This window comes from Notothenia rossii (genome assembly GCF_949606895.1).
Source record: "Notothenia rossii genome assembly, chromosome: 1".
NCBI classification, from domain to species: domain Eukaryota; kingdom Metazoa; phylum Chordata; class Actinopteri; order Perciformes; family Nototheniidae; genus Notothenia; species Notothenia rossii.
In genome coordinates this window covers 63,644,849-63,659,607 of record NC_136912.1, presented here as the reverse complement: position 1 = coordinate 63,659,607, position 14,759 = coordinate 63,644,849, and the positions used below count along the sequence as shown (strand labels likewise).

Sequence of the window (14,759 nt, the reverse complement as noted above, 5' to 3'; positions counted from 1 at the left end):
TAAACCCTGTTTGGTTTTCATATTGTTGGGATTCATTATAAAGCTAATTTATTTATTTAACTGCTTTTGTTATACAAATCTTACTGCAACAATTTTGTTTTGATAGGGAGCAAGGAGCAGACTGCGAAATTTATCCAGATGCGCGGGGAGAATGAAGCCCTCTTCACGGGGGCCTGTTGCGACCTCGGGAAAATAATTTAAACATATTATATAACACCAAAATAAGTACAGCTAGATCTGACTCCATATTGAACAGTTTTGAAAACAATTTTGAAAACAGTTTTGAAAACAGTTTGAAAACAGTTTGAAAATATTTTGCCTAGTGTCAGAAATTATTACCGGCACTTGTGACTGCAGCTGGTTGCTAGGTGACGGGGGCGGCAAAATGTAGGGGTAACTGCCGGTGACGTACAAGGACATGCTCCGTAGACCGTCTCATTTCGCAGTCCACGGAGGACTGCGAGGCTGGGTCCTCAGGAGGACCGAGCTGAAAGTTCCAGAGCTAGCTGAAGCTACCAAGCTAAGCTAACATGCTCCCCATCTGCACACTGCCGTGGCATTTTACGTTTCTAAGGTAAGCGGACATGAAACTATTCAGCAAAACTATAAATATAACTATAAAGTTATTGAGTTTTTAGCATAATACTTCAGAATCTTAAAATCCCTTAACGTTTGTATGCAATTGTGCTCAATTCAACACTGGAATCAAGCAAATATTAATATGTTTGCATGACATTAGTTATTTATATTTTGATATCACTTAATTATACGTTTAATACATTTAAGTCAAGCTAAGGTACATGTGATGGTAGCTAGTTAATGCTCTTACCTGTGAGGCCTCCTCCAAACAGCATAATAACCAGACTGTATCATTAAAACTAAGTACCAGTTCTAGATCCTTGACTTTAGACAAACAATTCAAAAGACAACATGTATTTAAAGACCAATCTTTATTTGAATGTGCTTCTTAACCTGATATATTAGTTATACAGTAATAGCATTGACAATCTAAAAAATTTGAGCAACTCAACAGTCAACTTTATGTTTCTTATTGTCTAAAGCATTTGTTATTTTCATTTTCCCCCTCTCATATTCAGTGTGGACGGATTGAGACAGCGTGGTGTCCAGAAAGCTGCAGAGACTTCAGGGAGAAACCTCCGTGTGATGGACGTCCTATCTGTTGGTTTGGAGAGGACTGAGGGTCTTTCCTCTGTGAGGAGGTCCAGGCCTGATGGAGGAGCCCATGCTGGGCAAAGCTGATACCAACTGCACAGGCCTAGTCTGTCACTTTATTTGACTAAATGTTTTTACTTTAATAGTTTTACACCTTCTGTCTGTATGTGCTTTTTATTTAAAACATGTTTGATTAAGTTTTGGTTCACATTTCAATAAATTGTATTTGTATTTGCACTCCTTTTGTCCATTATTCTTACTGAAAATGTTAGATTACACATTCACATCTGACTGAAGATTGGCCCCATTTATTTGTGACGTTGCAAACTCTGCGGTACAAGGCACAAGTGATGTGAAGCTCATAAAGCGAGGCAAATAGAAATAATCAGCTGATGGAGTGTCGATGTGGAATTAGGTGCATTTGATCAGCTGACTGTTTTTACAATAAAAGTAGTGTACTGGTCTTAAAATATCATAGCATCAGCTTTTAATTTTCCTCTTGGATGTTCTTCTTGACCCTCAGAGAAAGAGAAAATGTTGTGTCTTTCGGGCATGTCCTTTCCTAACAAAAATTACAGGAAACATAAAACATTATTGCAGAACAAGTGTGTTATTTATGAAAGCGGTGTGTTTGTGTGTTTAGGGGCTGTAGATATAATTATTTTGTAATTGTAATGTTTTTTTTTTATTTCAACAGTGAGCTACAAAAACAATCAGATTATGAATGAAAATTATGAAGTTCATCAACATTGAAATATATGTTATTATCAAAATAATATTTAACTGTTATCAAAACGTAGTGCAACTGTAGAAGCTTGCTCTGTTGTCTCACTGAAAGAATAACTTTTACCACGTTTTTTACAGACAATATTGAGAGATAAATAGTAGCAGTTCTCACTATGTGTTAAATATCTTTGCCTTTAATACATTAAATTAGAAAGCTGACAAAATCATATTGCTTGTTAACATCTAAATGTAACTTTTTGCACAGAAAAAACCCTCAACTTCACTGGTTTGTAGGTGATCTAGTATTGTTTAACGGAATGTATATCAGTGTATTAAAGTCAATACTTTCTTGATTTTTTGTACAGTATGAAAAAAATAGTATTTGTACCTGTGCTGAAGTTCACTGCTGTGAGGAGTCCAGTTCTGTCGCTCACTCTCTGGTCCAACCTGTCTGCATCACCTGGACACCTTAAACAAACAGATATATATGTAAAGTACCATGTGTACAAACAATATAACTGATTCTCTTCTTTTGAACATGTTGGATTGTGTATTGTCCGAGTCAGGGTCCTTTTTATTTTACTGTAACTTTGGAAGTTGTGTTACCACATCTTATTGTGAGGTTGATTTCACATACACTACTTCGACATTAGCTTGTCTACATACTTGAGCATAGCCAATTTAAATTAACCTTAGCGATGCATACAGTTCCTACCTACATAATAATCATCTCTCTAAGTTACAAGGATGACCTTATTTTATCAACCTCAAACAGAAGCCGTTTGTTCAACAGTATTATCCCACTTAACGCTTAACACTTGTCTATTTCATTTTAACCTTTATAAATATAGTCTATGATTTTAACTTGGAGGCTACTATTAGCGTCGTTAGCACCGACGTAGCTACCACTGGCTTACACGCTAACCCAAGCCGTAACATTAATTACGTAGTTGATTCAAATCATTAACACATAAATAAGTACTCGAATTTCCCTTACCGCAAAACCGCATTCATGCACCGTCTGTTTCAACCGCAGAGCGAGTCACAATAGTCCGATATATAAGTATGAAGAACAAACAAACACGGCCGGGGGCAAGTTGTGTTCCCTGGATGAGCTGAACAGGCAGAGTGCCTGTAGCTTCACGGAGCAGCTAGCAGAGAGACAAGAAGCTAACAGCAGCAGCCACTTCACAGAGCCGTCACTCAATGTGACTACGCCCTAATTTATGCAAACACTTTAAGACCTATTATAAATAAAAGGGTCATGTTAGAAAACAATTCACTCACAGATCCATAATCATGAAGGTGGAATCTAACTATATTCCTAATAATATTTATTGCATCCATGGGTAGAAACATGTTTTTTTCTGCTGTAAATTTGGGCATTTTAACATGGGGTTCTATGGAAATTGCTCCTTTCTGCAGTCAGTCCCTATCGGCCAATATATGAACTGCAGTGTGTGCCACTTCCGTATTGGCGTCCCGGCTCTTCCACAGAGTTTGCCGCTTGGTTCAAACCCACTTGAGACAGTCCGAACTATCCCTCAGCAGCAGCTTCAGGGTAGAGCATATAGAAAAACTTTGAAATCCATTGGAGCGACCATTACTTTCAGAGAGTTGCCTGCCCTGAACATGTTCCAAAAACAACAGTGGAAACGTATGAAAAACATGTCGCAGGGAGAGAGCCCCTCTGGAAATCAGCCTGCCAAAAAACATGACGAGTAATAACCATAGCAGTATTAGCAGAGATCAGAGTGTGTTTCCTCTCATTTCAGGAGAGCAATGAGGGCTACACACCGAGGTCTGTCTCCCTCTCAGTGTGAACTCAGCGGCCCAGCAGGCATGACATCGGTAAGTGAGACTCCCAAAACCCCATCACTCTCCCCCAGCGACTCTTCGTCTTCCTCCAAGCATTCATCTCTGTCTTCATTCCTGTCTGCAGTTTGTGTGTGCTGTTCCAGCACAAATAGCTTTAAGTGGGTGATTTATATTCTAGAAACAAATGCTAGGTCACTTCTAGAAGAGTCCTTGCAATTGCTCAGTATTAAATGAATCCAGATGCATTTCATAAAAACATGTATTATGCTTCAGACTCAGATTTTGGGCCTATATTATGTAACATTTCCACATTCAAATCTATACAAACTACAATTCTTATGTTTAATCCGTTAAAAACTTCATCTTAATCAAGGTAAACAGGCTATTTCAGTGTGTCACGATCCCTTTGTTTTTTGAGCTTGTCAGCGTTGTGGTTTTCTGCCAAAAGCTCTCATAAATAAACTTTTTATCCAGTTTTAGGTGACATCTTTACCATATTTATTTAGCTTCTACTTCAACCTGATAAAGGGTTTTAATAACGGCTCCTGGATAAACTTCCTGAAGCCCCCTTTGGGGAAGCAAGCTGAGGCACAATTATTGGAAACTCAACGCACAACCACTGTCTGCCAAGGAGCATCAGAGAAACACTGATTTTATGTGAAACTGCATTATTTATCCAATCACTTTTTAGAGGTGACAACCTCTGCATATCATTTGGATCCAGTTAGAAACCTGCTGGACACAGAAGATATTCTAACCCTGAGAAATTGACTGCAAAGACGGTGATCCACCCCCATGATCCTGCATGATTTCACAAGTCTCTGGACTCCGTCTTTTGTTTTTCTTTTGATTTAAAAACTGAGTTCAACAAAATTACGTAGTGTGCCTTTAAAACACACTAAAGAAATATTGGTGGTTCACTAAGTTCGTGTGTGAGATAACAAAAACAATGTCCAAATCCCTGTCTTTATTTGAGAGGGCATTCAGAGGTTTTTGTTATAGCTAAATACTGTATAAACGCTTTGTTTTTCAACAGTGGCAAATTAGCACTTATTTTCTCTCATTACTGTTTGTAAACTAGAAAATGCATTTCCTGCAGAAAATGCGTGCGAATGCTGTAAACCATAGGTCGGTAATAGGCGGCCCGCGGGCCATTGGTGGCCCGCCAGCAATAATATTTGGCCCGGAAAATTATTTTGAGAATACAAATAAAATATTATTTTGAATTTTTTTTTTTTTTTTTTTACAATATCGGACTGACAGTCACACATATAGGCAGAGATGGGATCGTTACTAAAAAAATGTAATATATTACATATTACTTTTTTAAAAAGTAATATATTACACTACTTCCTTACTCTCTACATAAAGTAAACTCGTTACTTTACTCGTTATTTTACTCGCCGAGCACGTACGAACTGCGCATGCGTGAGTGGCAATAACTCTCCTTACCAGCAGGCGGCGGTAGTGTGTATTCGTCATTCAAAACAGGCAACAACCGGAAGACAGAGAAGAAGAACAGACTACGTGATATAAACAAACAACAAATAGCGTGTGCTTCACCTTAGCATGTGTTCTTTGCAGGTGTTTGTTGAGGTTTGACGTGGTGTGTACAGCAGCGGATAACAGCTTCTGGCCTGGACACAGTTTGCACCTCACCGTCACATTCCTGTCTATTATTCGGACAAACTCAAAATAATGGGCATACCTCCACCCCTCGAAAATTATCGCTGACTCAGCCATGTTTATGCAGCACTGCACGTGGAGATTATTGACTCAATAATATAATACATGACTTTGAGAGTAGGCAATCTAGGCATATTAACACAATTAGTTAAACATACTTATCATGGCGACTGTGTACTGAGATTCTTTTTTTTAATAAAAAAAAAAAATTAATTAATTGTACTTTTAAAAGACGTTTTGGTTTTTCCCAAAATTAGAAGTTGACAGTATTAAACTGTGTACAGCCCTGGAGGTTTAAGCGAGAGGAAACACATTGGTGTGTACAAATTTAAAACATGTAATTACTAAATGGGTGAAAATCGCTTGTATCCATAATGGGCAGCATTAATATATACCCACATGACAGCTCATTGTTACTTTGTAATTCTACTCCATTACAATTCAGAGGTTAACCTGGTACTTTTACTCCACTACATTTATTTTAGTTACTTTACAGATTCTGATTAATGATGTGAAATATAAACAACCCTTAAAGCAGACTTTAGTTACACCTGAGTAAAATTCAGGGAAAGGTGATTGTCAAGTGCCAACAATCAGGAGAGATATTTGATAGTTGGTGCTTGAGAAGACTAAACATTTATCTGCAGATCTCTATAAAGTATATTAATTACTCGTTATTAATAGTTAATTAAAAACAGTATACAATTGCTATTTTGCACATCCCTTTCAAGATTTCCTAAGGTTTATTGACATATACACAAGTAGTTATGCAACAGTGCATTACAAGACATCTATAAATATGTTTGTATACCTCCACCATTAAACTGTCAAATTCTGCACATTTCTTATACTATCTACATACATAAGAGGATAATTAATGTGTATAATATCGGTTAAAATAAGTGCTTCAACATAGTTAACATTGCAGGAAAGCAATATATTAGACGTTAAGTACTTTGTAAGGCTTAATATATCTATCTGTGGATAGATACCCCCAAAGCTTTTTTCTTTTTTGAAAGAAGACCTTAACCTAAAGTATTCTCAAATGTGTTAATAAAGGTTAATTCGTTTGTCTGTTTTGCACATTCTCATATTAATATCCTTGTACATCAGCACTAAACTGTATTATTGTAGAGATCACTTACAGTATCTTCTTGATTTTTTATATTCTATATTTCTATCATTGACCTTCTAGTTTCCCCCTATGAAAGTATGTACTCTTAATATTTTGTTCATCAAATAACATTATTCAACAAAAATGACATTATTTAACAAAAATAATTCAATAACATGCTCTAACCACTAGGCGGTGCACACAAGTTACGCACAGCATACTAATACAGGGTTCCCGCGGGGTCTTAAAAAGTCTTGAAAAGTCTTTCATTTGATAATATGAATTTAAGGCCTTAAAAAGGTCTTAAATATGACCAAAAAAATAAGAAAGGTCTTAAATATGATTTAGAAGGTCTTAAAAAGGATCGGATTTGAAAGGTACTTCTGTGTTGCAATCGCGTCTAAATGTGTTTTGGGGGAAATGTCCGGGCTGCAAAGTAACCAGTATGGTAATAGCCTTTCAGTTCCCCCCAACAATTTGTATTGAAATAAATCAACATGGAACCAGTAATCACTAACTTTGTTTCCCCCGGCCCCTTATCGGAGAACCCCCAGCTAGTAACCTAGCAGCCAAGCTTCAGCTAGCGGCAGTCAGAAATTCAGGTATCTTCGAATCTACTTGCAAATAAATATGGGGAAGTGTAAGTTCAACCGTATTTGGTTGGAAAACATCACATTTAGTGCTTAGTCAAAACCAGTGGAGGGGAACGTGTTTGAAGCCCGCTGCACCTTTTGCGAAATAAATTAGCATTTGTTTTGCTAATGTAGCGTTAGCTAGTGCAGCGTTATCTAGTGCAGCAGCTCCCGCAACAACACCGGGGGACCTCCGGGCGACGTCAACCCTAAAAGCGGAGGTGCTGTGGACCTATATGGCGACGCTAAATACCGTAGTTAAACACCAATCATACAACAGCAACGATGAAAGATTTTAGCCATGGCAGCAGAGCTCTGAATATAGCTCTTGTCACACACACACACACACACGCACGCACGCACGCACGCACGCACGCACGCACGCGCGCGTACACACACACACACACACACACACACACACACACACACACACACACACACACACACACACACACACACACACACACACAATAGGGCTGCTCGATTATGGCAAAAATCACGTTAGAAATCACGATTATTTAGGTCAATAATTGATATCACGATTATTAAATATGATTATTCATTGACTTTGAAAACATCCATTTATTGAACTTTAAAACAAATAATAACTTGAACAGTATCTTTTTAACTGTTGGTTACCCTGAACGTATAATTCAACGGAAAAACCTATACAAAAATAAATTAAATAAATGATAATATCAAAATAATAAATACCAATAAACAAGATAAATAAATATTTTGGAACGCACTTCCACAAGCTACTAAACATATATAAATATGATTTAAAAATAAATTAGACTAAAATTAATTAGATCAAATATGTTGCAGTGCACTGCCACAACCTAGCAAAGCTAAATTATCGTTTTGCGATTATGTTGTTTTCGTATTTGTGGCAGGCCAAAATCGTAATTGCGATTAAAATACGATTAATTGCACAGCCCTAACACAGACACACACACATACACACTTTTTGTCTAACATGCTAACACAGTTCTGTGTACTGTTATGTTTTTATGTTGAACATGAATTAATTTACTTTGTAAGTAATTATGGGACATATTTCTTCTTTCATAGCAATTTTCCTTCATACTTTCTTGCCGTGAAATAGGTCTTAAATTCTATTCAAAGTGGTCTTCAAAAGGTCTTAAAAAGTCTTAAATTTGAGTTGGCGAAACCTGCAGGAATCCTGTAATAATAACTTTGTATTATTGGTGTAGGACATTTATGTATGTATAACATCTGAAGATATGCAGTTTACTAGTTTTATTCATGTTTTTACATAATTTGACAGGATATTGCTATACTATTTCTCATGTTTTACTTCTACACATTAATATCTGATTTGTAAAACATCACAGACAGAAAGGTATATCCGTCATTTAATGGTAAGCTATTGAAATTGTGATTCCATAGATGTGTCTCCCATCACCCAAATCCCCTTTTAACTCTCAACTCAATATTTACATTCTTATATTCAAAGAAAATCAGTAATATCTTTAAAAACTACAAGTCCTTTTCTATCAGCTGTGCACCGTTATGGTGTAAATATAACCTATCTACCTATTGGATCAAATATAAAAGTCAGCTGAATTACTATTGATACTGCAAGGAGACGTATTTTGTGAAAAGAAATGCAAGATGTTGTTTAATTGTTGATATATTTATGATCCACGTCACATATTCAGTTTTGGCGGCAGTTCTCCTGTTTGTCCAGAAGCCTTCTCATCAGGGCTCTATAAATAAAGAACTACGGCAGATGTGTAATATTTAATGCAGCCGAACCGTGTATTACATTGCCGTTATGTGATGACTTCCAAAGAGAAAAGCAAAAACACACGGAATAAAGTATTATTTTATTTTGAAAAAATGTTTTCGGATATCATATCACATTAACATCATATCCCAACATGCATTGCGGCTAAAACATCCAATCAACAAGCTTCAAGCTGAGGATTTTGTGTAATCTGTTCAGTGGGTTTGTGGCATAGACATATAAAGAGTAGGCGCCGCATCGACCGCTACTGCCTATTGGCGCTGACGAGCCGTGGGGCCGCCATCTTGGACCGGTCACCCGCTCCACTAAGTGTAATCTGTCTGGCAGGCGTAATGAAGTGTCAGCGCATTTAATCAATCATAACTCGCTGAATACAAAACTGATTTTCACGTTTTTTTTTCTTCTGCAAACGTCATATATGTAGGCGTGATACCGGACTCATGATTCGGCGTATTTTAATATTCATAGTAGGCTTAACAGGAATAGAATATTCTGGTATTTGATAGCCTATATGTTATGTATGATAGGTATTTTGCAAAAGACACACGATATATAATATAGGCTAATATACACACACACACACACACACACACACACACACACACACACACACACACACACACACACACACACACACACACACACACACACACACACACACACACACACACACACACACACACATAAAAAAAACACTAATTGTCTATATGATAGAGAAGCAGAAGCAGATTGTGTAGGCCTACTACTCAGCTATTTTAATAAGTTGAAAAATGAAGAAACAATAATACATTATACATAGACAGAAGTTATATATCAGTAAAAATGAATATCTATATCTATGTCAGAAAAAATGAAAATCTACATCTATATAAAAAATGTAAATGTTCAAGTTAAACACAAGAACATGACACCACCCCGCCCCAAACCATATTTACACAAAGTTGCTCATGAAAGTTTAAATGAGCTAAAAGCCCTGAAAGAGGACTGTTTTGCAGAGCTTCTTTCTCGTGCTCCCTTTCTGCAGGTCAAGAGAGGTGAGTTTGGCAATGTGGTGTAGTCTTATTTTCAGAAACACAGACACAACCAATGACAACAAGTTGGAATAATGGTTGTCGATGCCAAACTGCGTCTCCTTAATGTGTTCCCCAAGCTGAAAAACATCCTCCGTTCCAATCTCCTCCCGGACGATGTAGGTGACTATCGACACCTTTGGAGCTTGCCTTGTTGAAGCTTGGCGAATCACCCTCTCTGCAGCTCTCAGCACCTTCACTGTGCCTTGTGATGGAATCACTAGGCCACCGTTGTTTTTCAGGGCTAGAAGGTGGTAGCTCTCATGAAATGATTTCACTCAAATCCCCCAAAAGACTCCTCACTGTGGCCTTGCCCTCTTTTCTCTAGCCATGGCATTCTTCCTCTCTCGCTCGGGACTCTCCACTCTTGCTAAAGCTTCATTGAGTCTGGCCTTAAGAGCAGGAGGAGAAGCAGGCAAGACATAGCTATGATCCTAGTAGAAAGAGGGATGAACATGGTTTGAGTGATGTTTCACCTCACACACATCACTTTGACACAACTAGAGTATGGCCCACATTCTTTCTTATAGTCATCACCTGTCAAAGCCACTGCCTGCATTATGCGTGTTTGTGTGTGTGTGTGTGTGCCAGGAATGCACATTCAACATGTCTTCAATTGTGTGTGTATGGGTTTATTTGTGAGTGTGTTTAATACTAGTGGCAGCAAACAAGAGAGATTTTACTTTGTCTAGGACCATTATGATATGATGTTGAAAATAGAAATACTCACATCATTAGGCTGAGGTTGTGAGTGTGAGGTTGAAGCTTCTGGGTCATCCTGAGGGGCCACAGACAGGCTCTCTTCAGCTTTTCTGGAAGTAGACGTAGTCCTGCCCTTTTCCGGCTAAAATGAAGAAGCATAATACTTGAAAAGAATATATATATATATATATATATATATATATATACACACACACGCACACACAGGGATAGGTATTTCGCCCTGCCCTGTTATTGATAATAGAATATTTACATTTATGAATGCTAATAGCCTTATGATGATACACCTACTCTTTGGAGGTGAACCGGGAAGCTGAAGATGGAGGGAATAACACCATCTCTGAGTCGGACAATCTGTCCTGTCCTCTCAAAGTCGTCCTGCTTAAAATGCTCACTGCAAATCACGGATGACTCGCTTGCAGTGAACCCTTCCCTCCTCAAAGCAACTTCCCACTTCTTCCTCATATCTTTGTCTTTGGGAAACCTTCAAAATAAAAACAGGAGATTTGAGAGAGTCAACACAAAAAAAAATTAAGAAATGTATTCATCCCACAACGGGGAAATTCACTTGTTACAGCAGCATGATTTATAAAGTCTCACTTGGCCATAAACATAATGTTTGCTGGCTACGATTTCGCTGGCGGACATCAATACAGTACAATAATATTCTATTTACAAAATACAACCAATAATAATGTTGAATCTTACTTGTGAAAAGTAATCCCCGGACCCCTGTTCGCAATCGTCCGCCGATTTGCACAGCAATACGCCGCACAGTGCTCTGGCATCTTGAAACCTCTGTCTATGGGTAGAATTTCTGTACAATATGGGTAGGATGACCGGTCCAAGATGGCGGCCGTATTTCTTGCGCCCCAGCAGCCAATGCGGCGTCTACTCTTTATATGTCTATGGTTTGTGGTGTGTATCGCTCGAAATGTCACTTATAGGCCTACGTCTGTTTCCGGTGGCTTTATTTACGGCTAAAAAGCATGCTAAAAAGCCCAAGTTTATAGAATTAAACGAATTAATAAAAACAAGGATAATTGTTTGTTATTGTTGAGTAAATAACAGTGTGTTATTTAGAAAACAATAACAAATTAGAAGGAAAAAGAGATTTAAAAAAATACAGATTTCAGTATTTTGAGGGTCTGAGCCCCATTTATTTTCCTCACATACAGCAAAAAAAGTCAGACATTATACGATTTAAAATAAAAACAAATAAATAAAAAGATAAAATACTGGCATGTAATTTACGTTAGAATAAATAGAATGGCTTTGAATAATAGATGAGAGTAAAATCTACGTCACTTTACAGCCCCGCCCACTTTTGGGGAAATCAACGCTGTCATTTGAACGGCGATCAAGCCTGAAGCCACAGAGATCTTCTTTTACTGTCCTTTGTTCTTAGAGGAAGTACCGAAACACGTAACTCTGGATTTGTTTTAATGTTTGAGGTGCAATAAACGACACCGCAGCTTTTTGGCATGTTAAAACTATTATTTTCTGCCTCGCTCATGAGAGTAACAGCTGGCGAAATTACAGCCTAGCCTACTGATTTCAAATGTGTGCTCTAAAATGATATTTATAAATGACTATTATCATTATCATAAGCAAGACAATATATGGCAAAGATATGTAGAAAATAAACGTATTTGAGATACGTTCATAACGAACGTAACGTGGGAGAAAATACGCTTCTAGCTAAACGTAATTGAGAATGTAGTTTAGTTCTGTGTTTTTAGGAGACAGGGTTGCTCCACAGCTACTTGCAGGTCCCCTAACATAGTCTTATGGGGAATGGAAGCGTAGCTATGTACTGACAGAATGGATGGGCAGGACACTGAAGCTGGGGTACTCACTCCAGTTTTGCAGCTTCCCTCCTCCATTCAGGGGTTTAAGAGAGGCAAATCTATCATACCAGGAGGAGATAGGTTTCCTTTCAACAGAGATTCAGGCCCTGTTGCATAAACAGGCTGTGGCTGTTGTGCACTCTCAGGACAGAGAAAAGGGACTTTTCCCCAATGTACTTCCTACAGCGGGCGACGTTGAGGCGCATCTTAGACTGCTGGCTAAAAATAAACGTAAATACAGTAGGATTGTTATTCACGTCGGTGGTAATGATGTTCGTTTACGCCAATCAGAATGCACCAAACTTAATGTGGCGTCGGTGTGTAGTTATGCTAAAACAATGTCGGACACCGTAATCTTCTCTGGTCCCCTCCCCAATCTGATCAATGATGACATGTATAGCCGCATGTCATCATTTCAGCGCTGGTTGTCTTGGTGGTGCCCAGCAAACAATGTGGGCTTCGTGAATAATTGGACAGCCTTCTGGGGAAAACCTGGTCTGATTAAGAGAGACGGCATTCATCCTACTTTGGAAGGGGCAAATCTCATTTCGGCAAACATTTCAGGGCTCTGTGGACTTAATCCATGACAAACTGGAGTTGAGACCAGGAGGCAGAGTCGCAGTCTTACACGCTTCTCTGCGCTCTCTCCTAGGCAGTCATCCATAGGAATCCCGACCCCAATAAAATACCCAATATTAACGGTGTGTGTGTCTGCCCAAGCACAATTTAAGGTAAAACCTAATAGAGGTGTCATACATAATAACCTAATAAAAGTAAATGTAACAACTAATACAGTGCAACAAAACAGGAAGATTAAATGTGGTCTCTTAAACATAAGATCTCTAGCATCTAAAGCGATACTGGTAAATGATTTAATATCAGATTATAATATTGATATATGCTGTCTCACTGAAACTTGGTTGAGACATGAAGAATATGTCTGCATAAATGAGGCCACTCCACCCAGCCATATCAATACTCATATTGCCCGAGGCACGGGCCGAGGAGGTGGAGTTGCAGCAATCTTTGACTCAAGTTTACTTATCAATACTAAACAAAAATTAAATTATACCTCCTTTGAAAGCCTCATTTTCAGTCTTACGCATCCGACCTGGAAAAATTTGCAGCCAATCTTATTTGTTACAGTGTACCGTGCACCAGGTCCTTATTCAGAGTTTTTATCAGCTTTGGTACTTAAAACAGATAAAGTAATTATCGTAGGTGACTTTAATATTCATGTTGACGATGATAAAAATAGCCTTACTGTTGCATTTAACTCTATTTTAGATTCTGTTGGTTTCTGTCAGAGCGTAAATAAACCAACCCACTGCTATAATCACACTCTTGACCTTGTTTTGACTTATGGTATTGAAATTGAGCAACTATTAGTCAAACCGCATAATCCTGCTTTATCCGACCATTTCTTAGTAACTTTTGAAGTACTGTTACTAGACTACAAAGCATTAGCCAAAAGCTCCTGCAGCAGAAACCTATCTGTTAGTGCTATAGCCAAATTTAAGGAAGAAATTCCACCAATACTTAACTCGATAGCATGTCTGCATGTAGGGGAGGAAACTTATACAAAATATACACCACCCCAAATTGATCATGTTGTTGATAGTGCTACAGATGCGCTGCGAATAAAATTAGACTCTGTTGCTCCTTTGAAAAAGAAGAAAATAAAACAACATAGATTAGCTCCATGGCATAATGCCAAAACCCGCAAAATAAAGCAAAAGTCGAGACAACTTGAAAGGATATGGCGTTCCACTAAACTTGAAGAATCTCGTTTAATTTGGCATATTACTCTCAATGAATATAAGAAAGCATTGCGTAAAGCGAGAGCAGCATACTACTCTTCATTAATAGATGAGAATAAGAATAATGCAAGATTTCTTTTCAGCACTGTAGCCAGGCTGACAGAGAGCCACAGCTCGACTGAGCCTTCTATTCCCATAGCACTCAGTGGTAATGATTTTATGTGCTTTTTTAACGATAAAATTGTTACTCTTAGAAACAAAATCAATGACCTCTTGCCTTTGACCAGTATAGTGTTATCAACAGCTCCCGGAAACGTAAGTTCTAATATTACACTAGATAGTAAACTAGAATGCTTTTCAGCCATAAACCTTGAACAATTAAATTCAATGATTCTCTCTTCTAAACCATCAACGTGTATCTTAGACCCGATTCCAA

General features: G+C 38.0%; 1 protein-coding gene and 2 long non-coding RNA genes across 3 annotated transcripts; 1 reads left to right on the top strand and 2 right to left on the bottom strand.

The window, feature by feature from the left end:
- Positions 1-1,410, top strand: LOC307022148. Its single transcript, XR_013803315.1, has 2 exons — positions 1-574; positions 1,098-1,410. It is a non-coding gene; the product is annotated as an uncharacterized lncRNA (long non-coding RNA).
- LOC307022144 lies at positions 596-3,188 on the bottom strand. Its single transcript, XR_013803314.1, has 3 exons — positions 2,897-3,188; positions 2,288-2,367; positions 596-1,735 (listed from the first exon to the last, which is right to left on the bottom strand). It is a non-coding gene; the product is annotated as an uncharacterized lncRNA (long non-coding RNA).
- A 4,358-nt stretch (positions 3,189-7,546) lies between these two features.
- LOC307025193 (THAP domain-containing protein 6-like) lies at positions 7,547-12,393 on the bottom strand. Its single transcript, XM_079659818.1, has 4 exons — positions 11,422-12,393; positions 11,005-11,197; positions 10,724-10,837; positions 7,547-10,427 (listed from the first exon to the last, which is right to left on the bottom strand). The coding sequence occupies exons 1-4, from the start codon at positions 11,499-11,501 to the stop codon at positions 10,293-10,295; spliced, it is 522 nt and encodes a 173-aa protein (XP_079515944.1). The 5' UTR covers positions 11,502-12,393; the 3' UTR covers positions 7,547-10,292.
- Positions 12,394-14,759: the final 2,366 nt, after the last annotated feature.

Coding starts and splice junctions, on each gene's coding strand:
- LOC307025193 (XM_079659818.1), bottom strand. CDS start 11,501: ATGCCAGAGCACTGTGCGGCGTATTGCTGTGCAAATCGGCGGACGATT. Junction 10,838..11,004: donor TCCCGGTTCACCTCCAAAGA/GTAGGTGTATCA, acceptor TCTTCATTTTAG/CCGGAAAAGGGCAGGACTAC. Junction 10,428..10,723: donor CACAACCTCAGCCTAATGAT/GTGAGTATTTCT, acceptor TCTTTCTACTAG/GATCATAGCTATGTCTTGCC.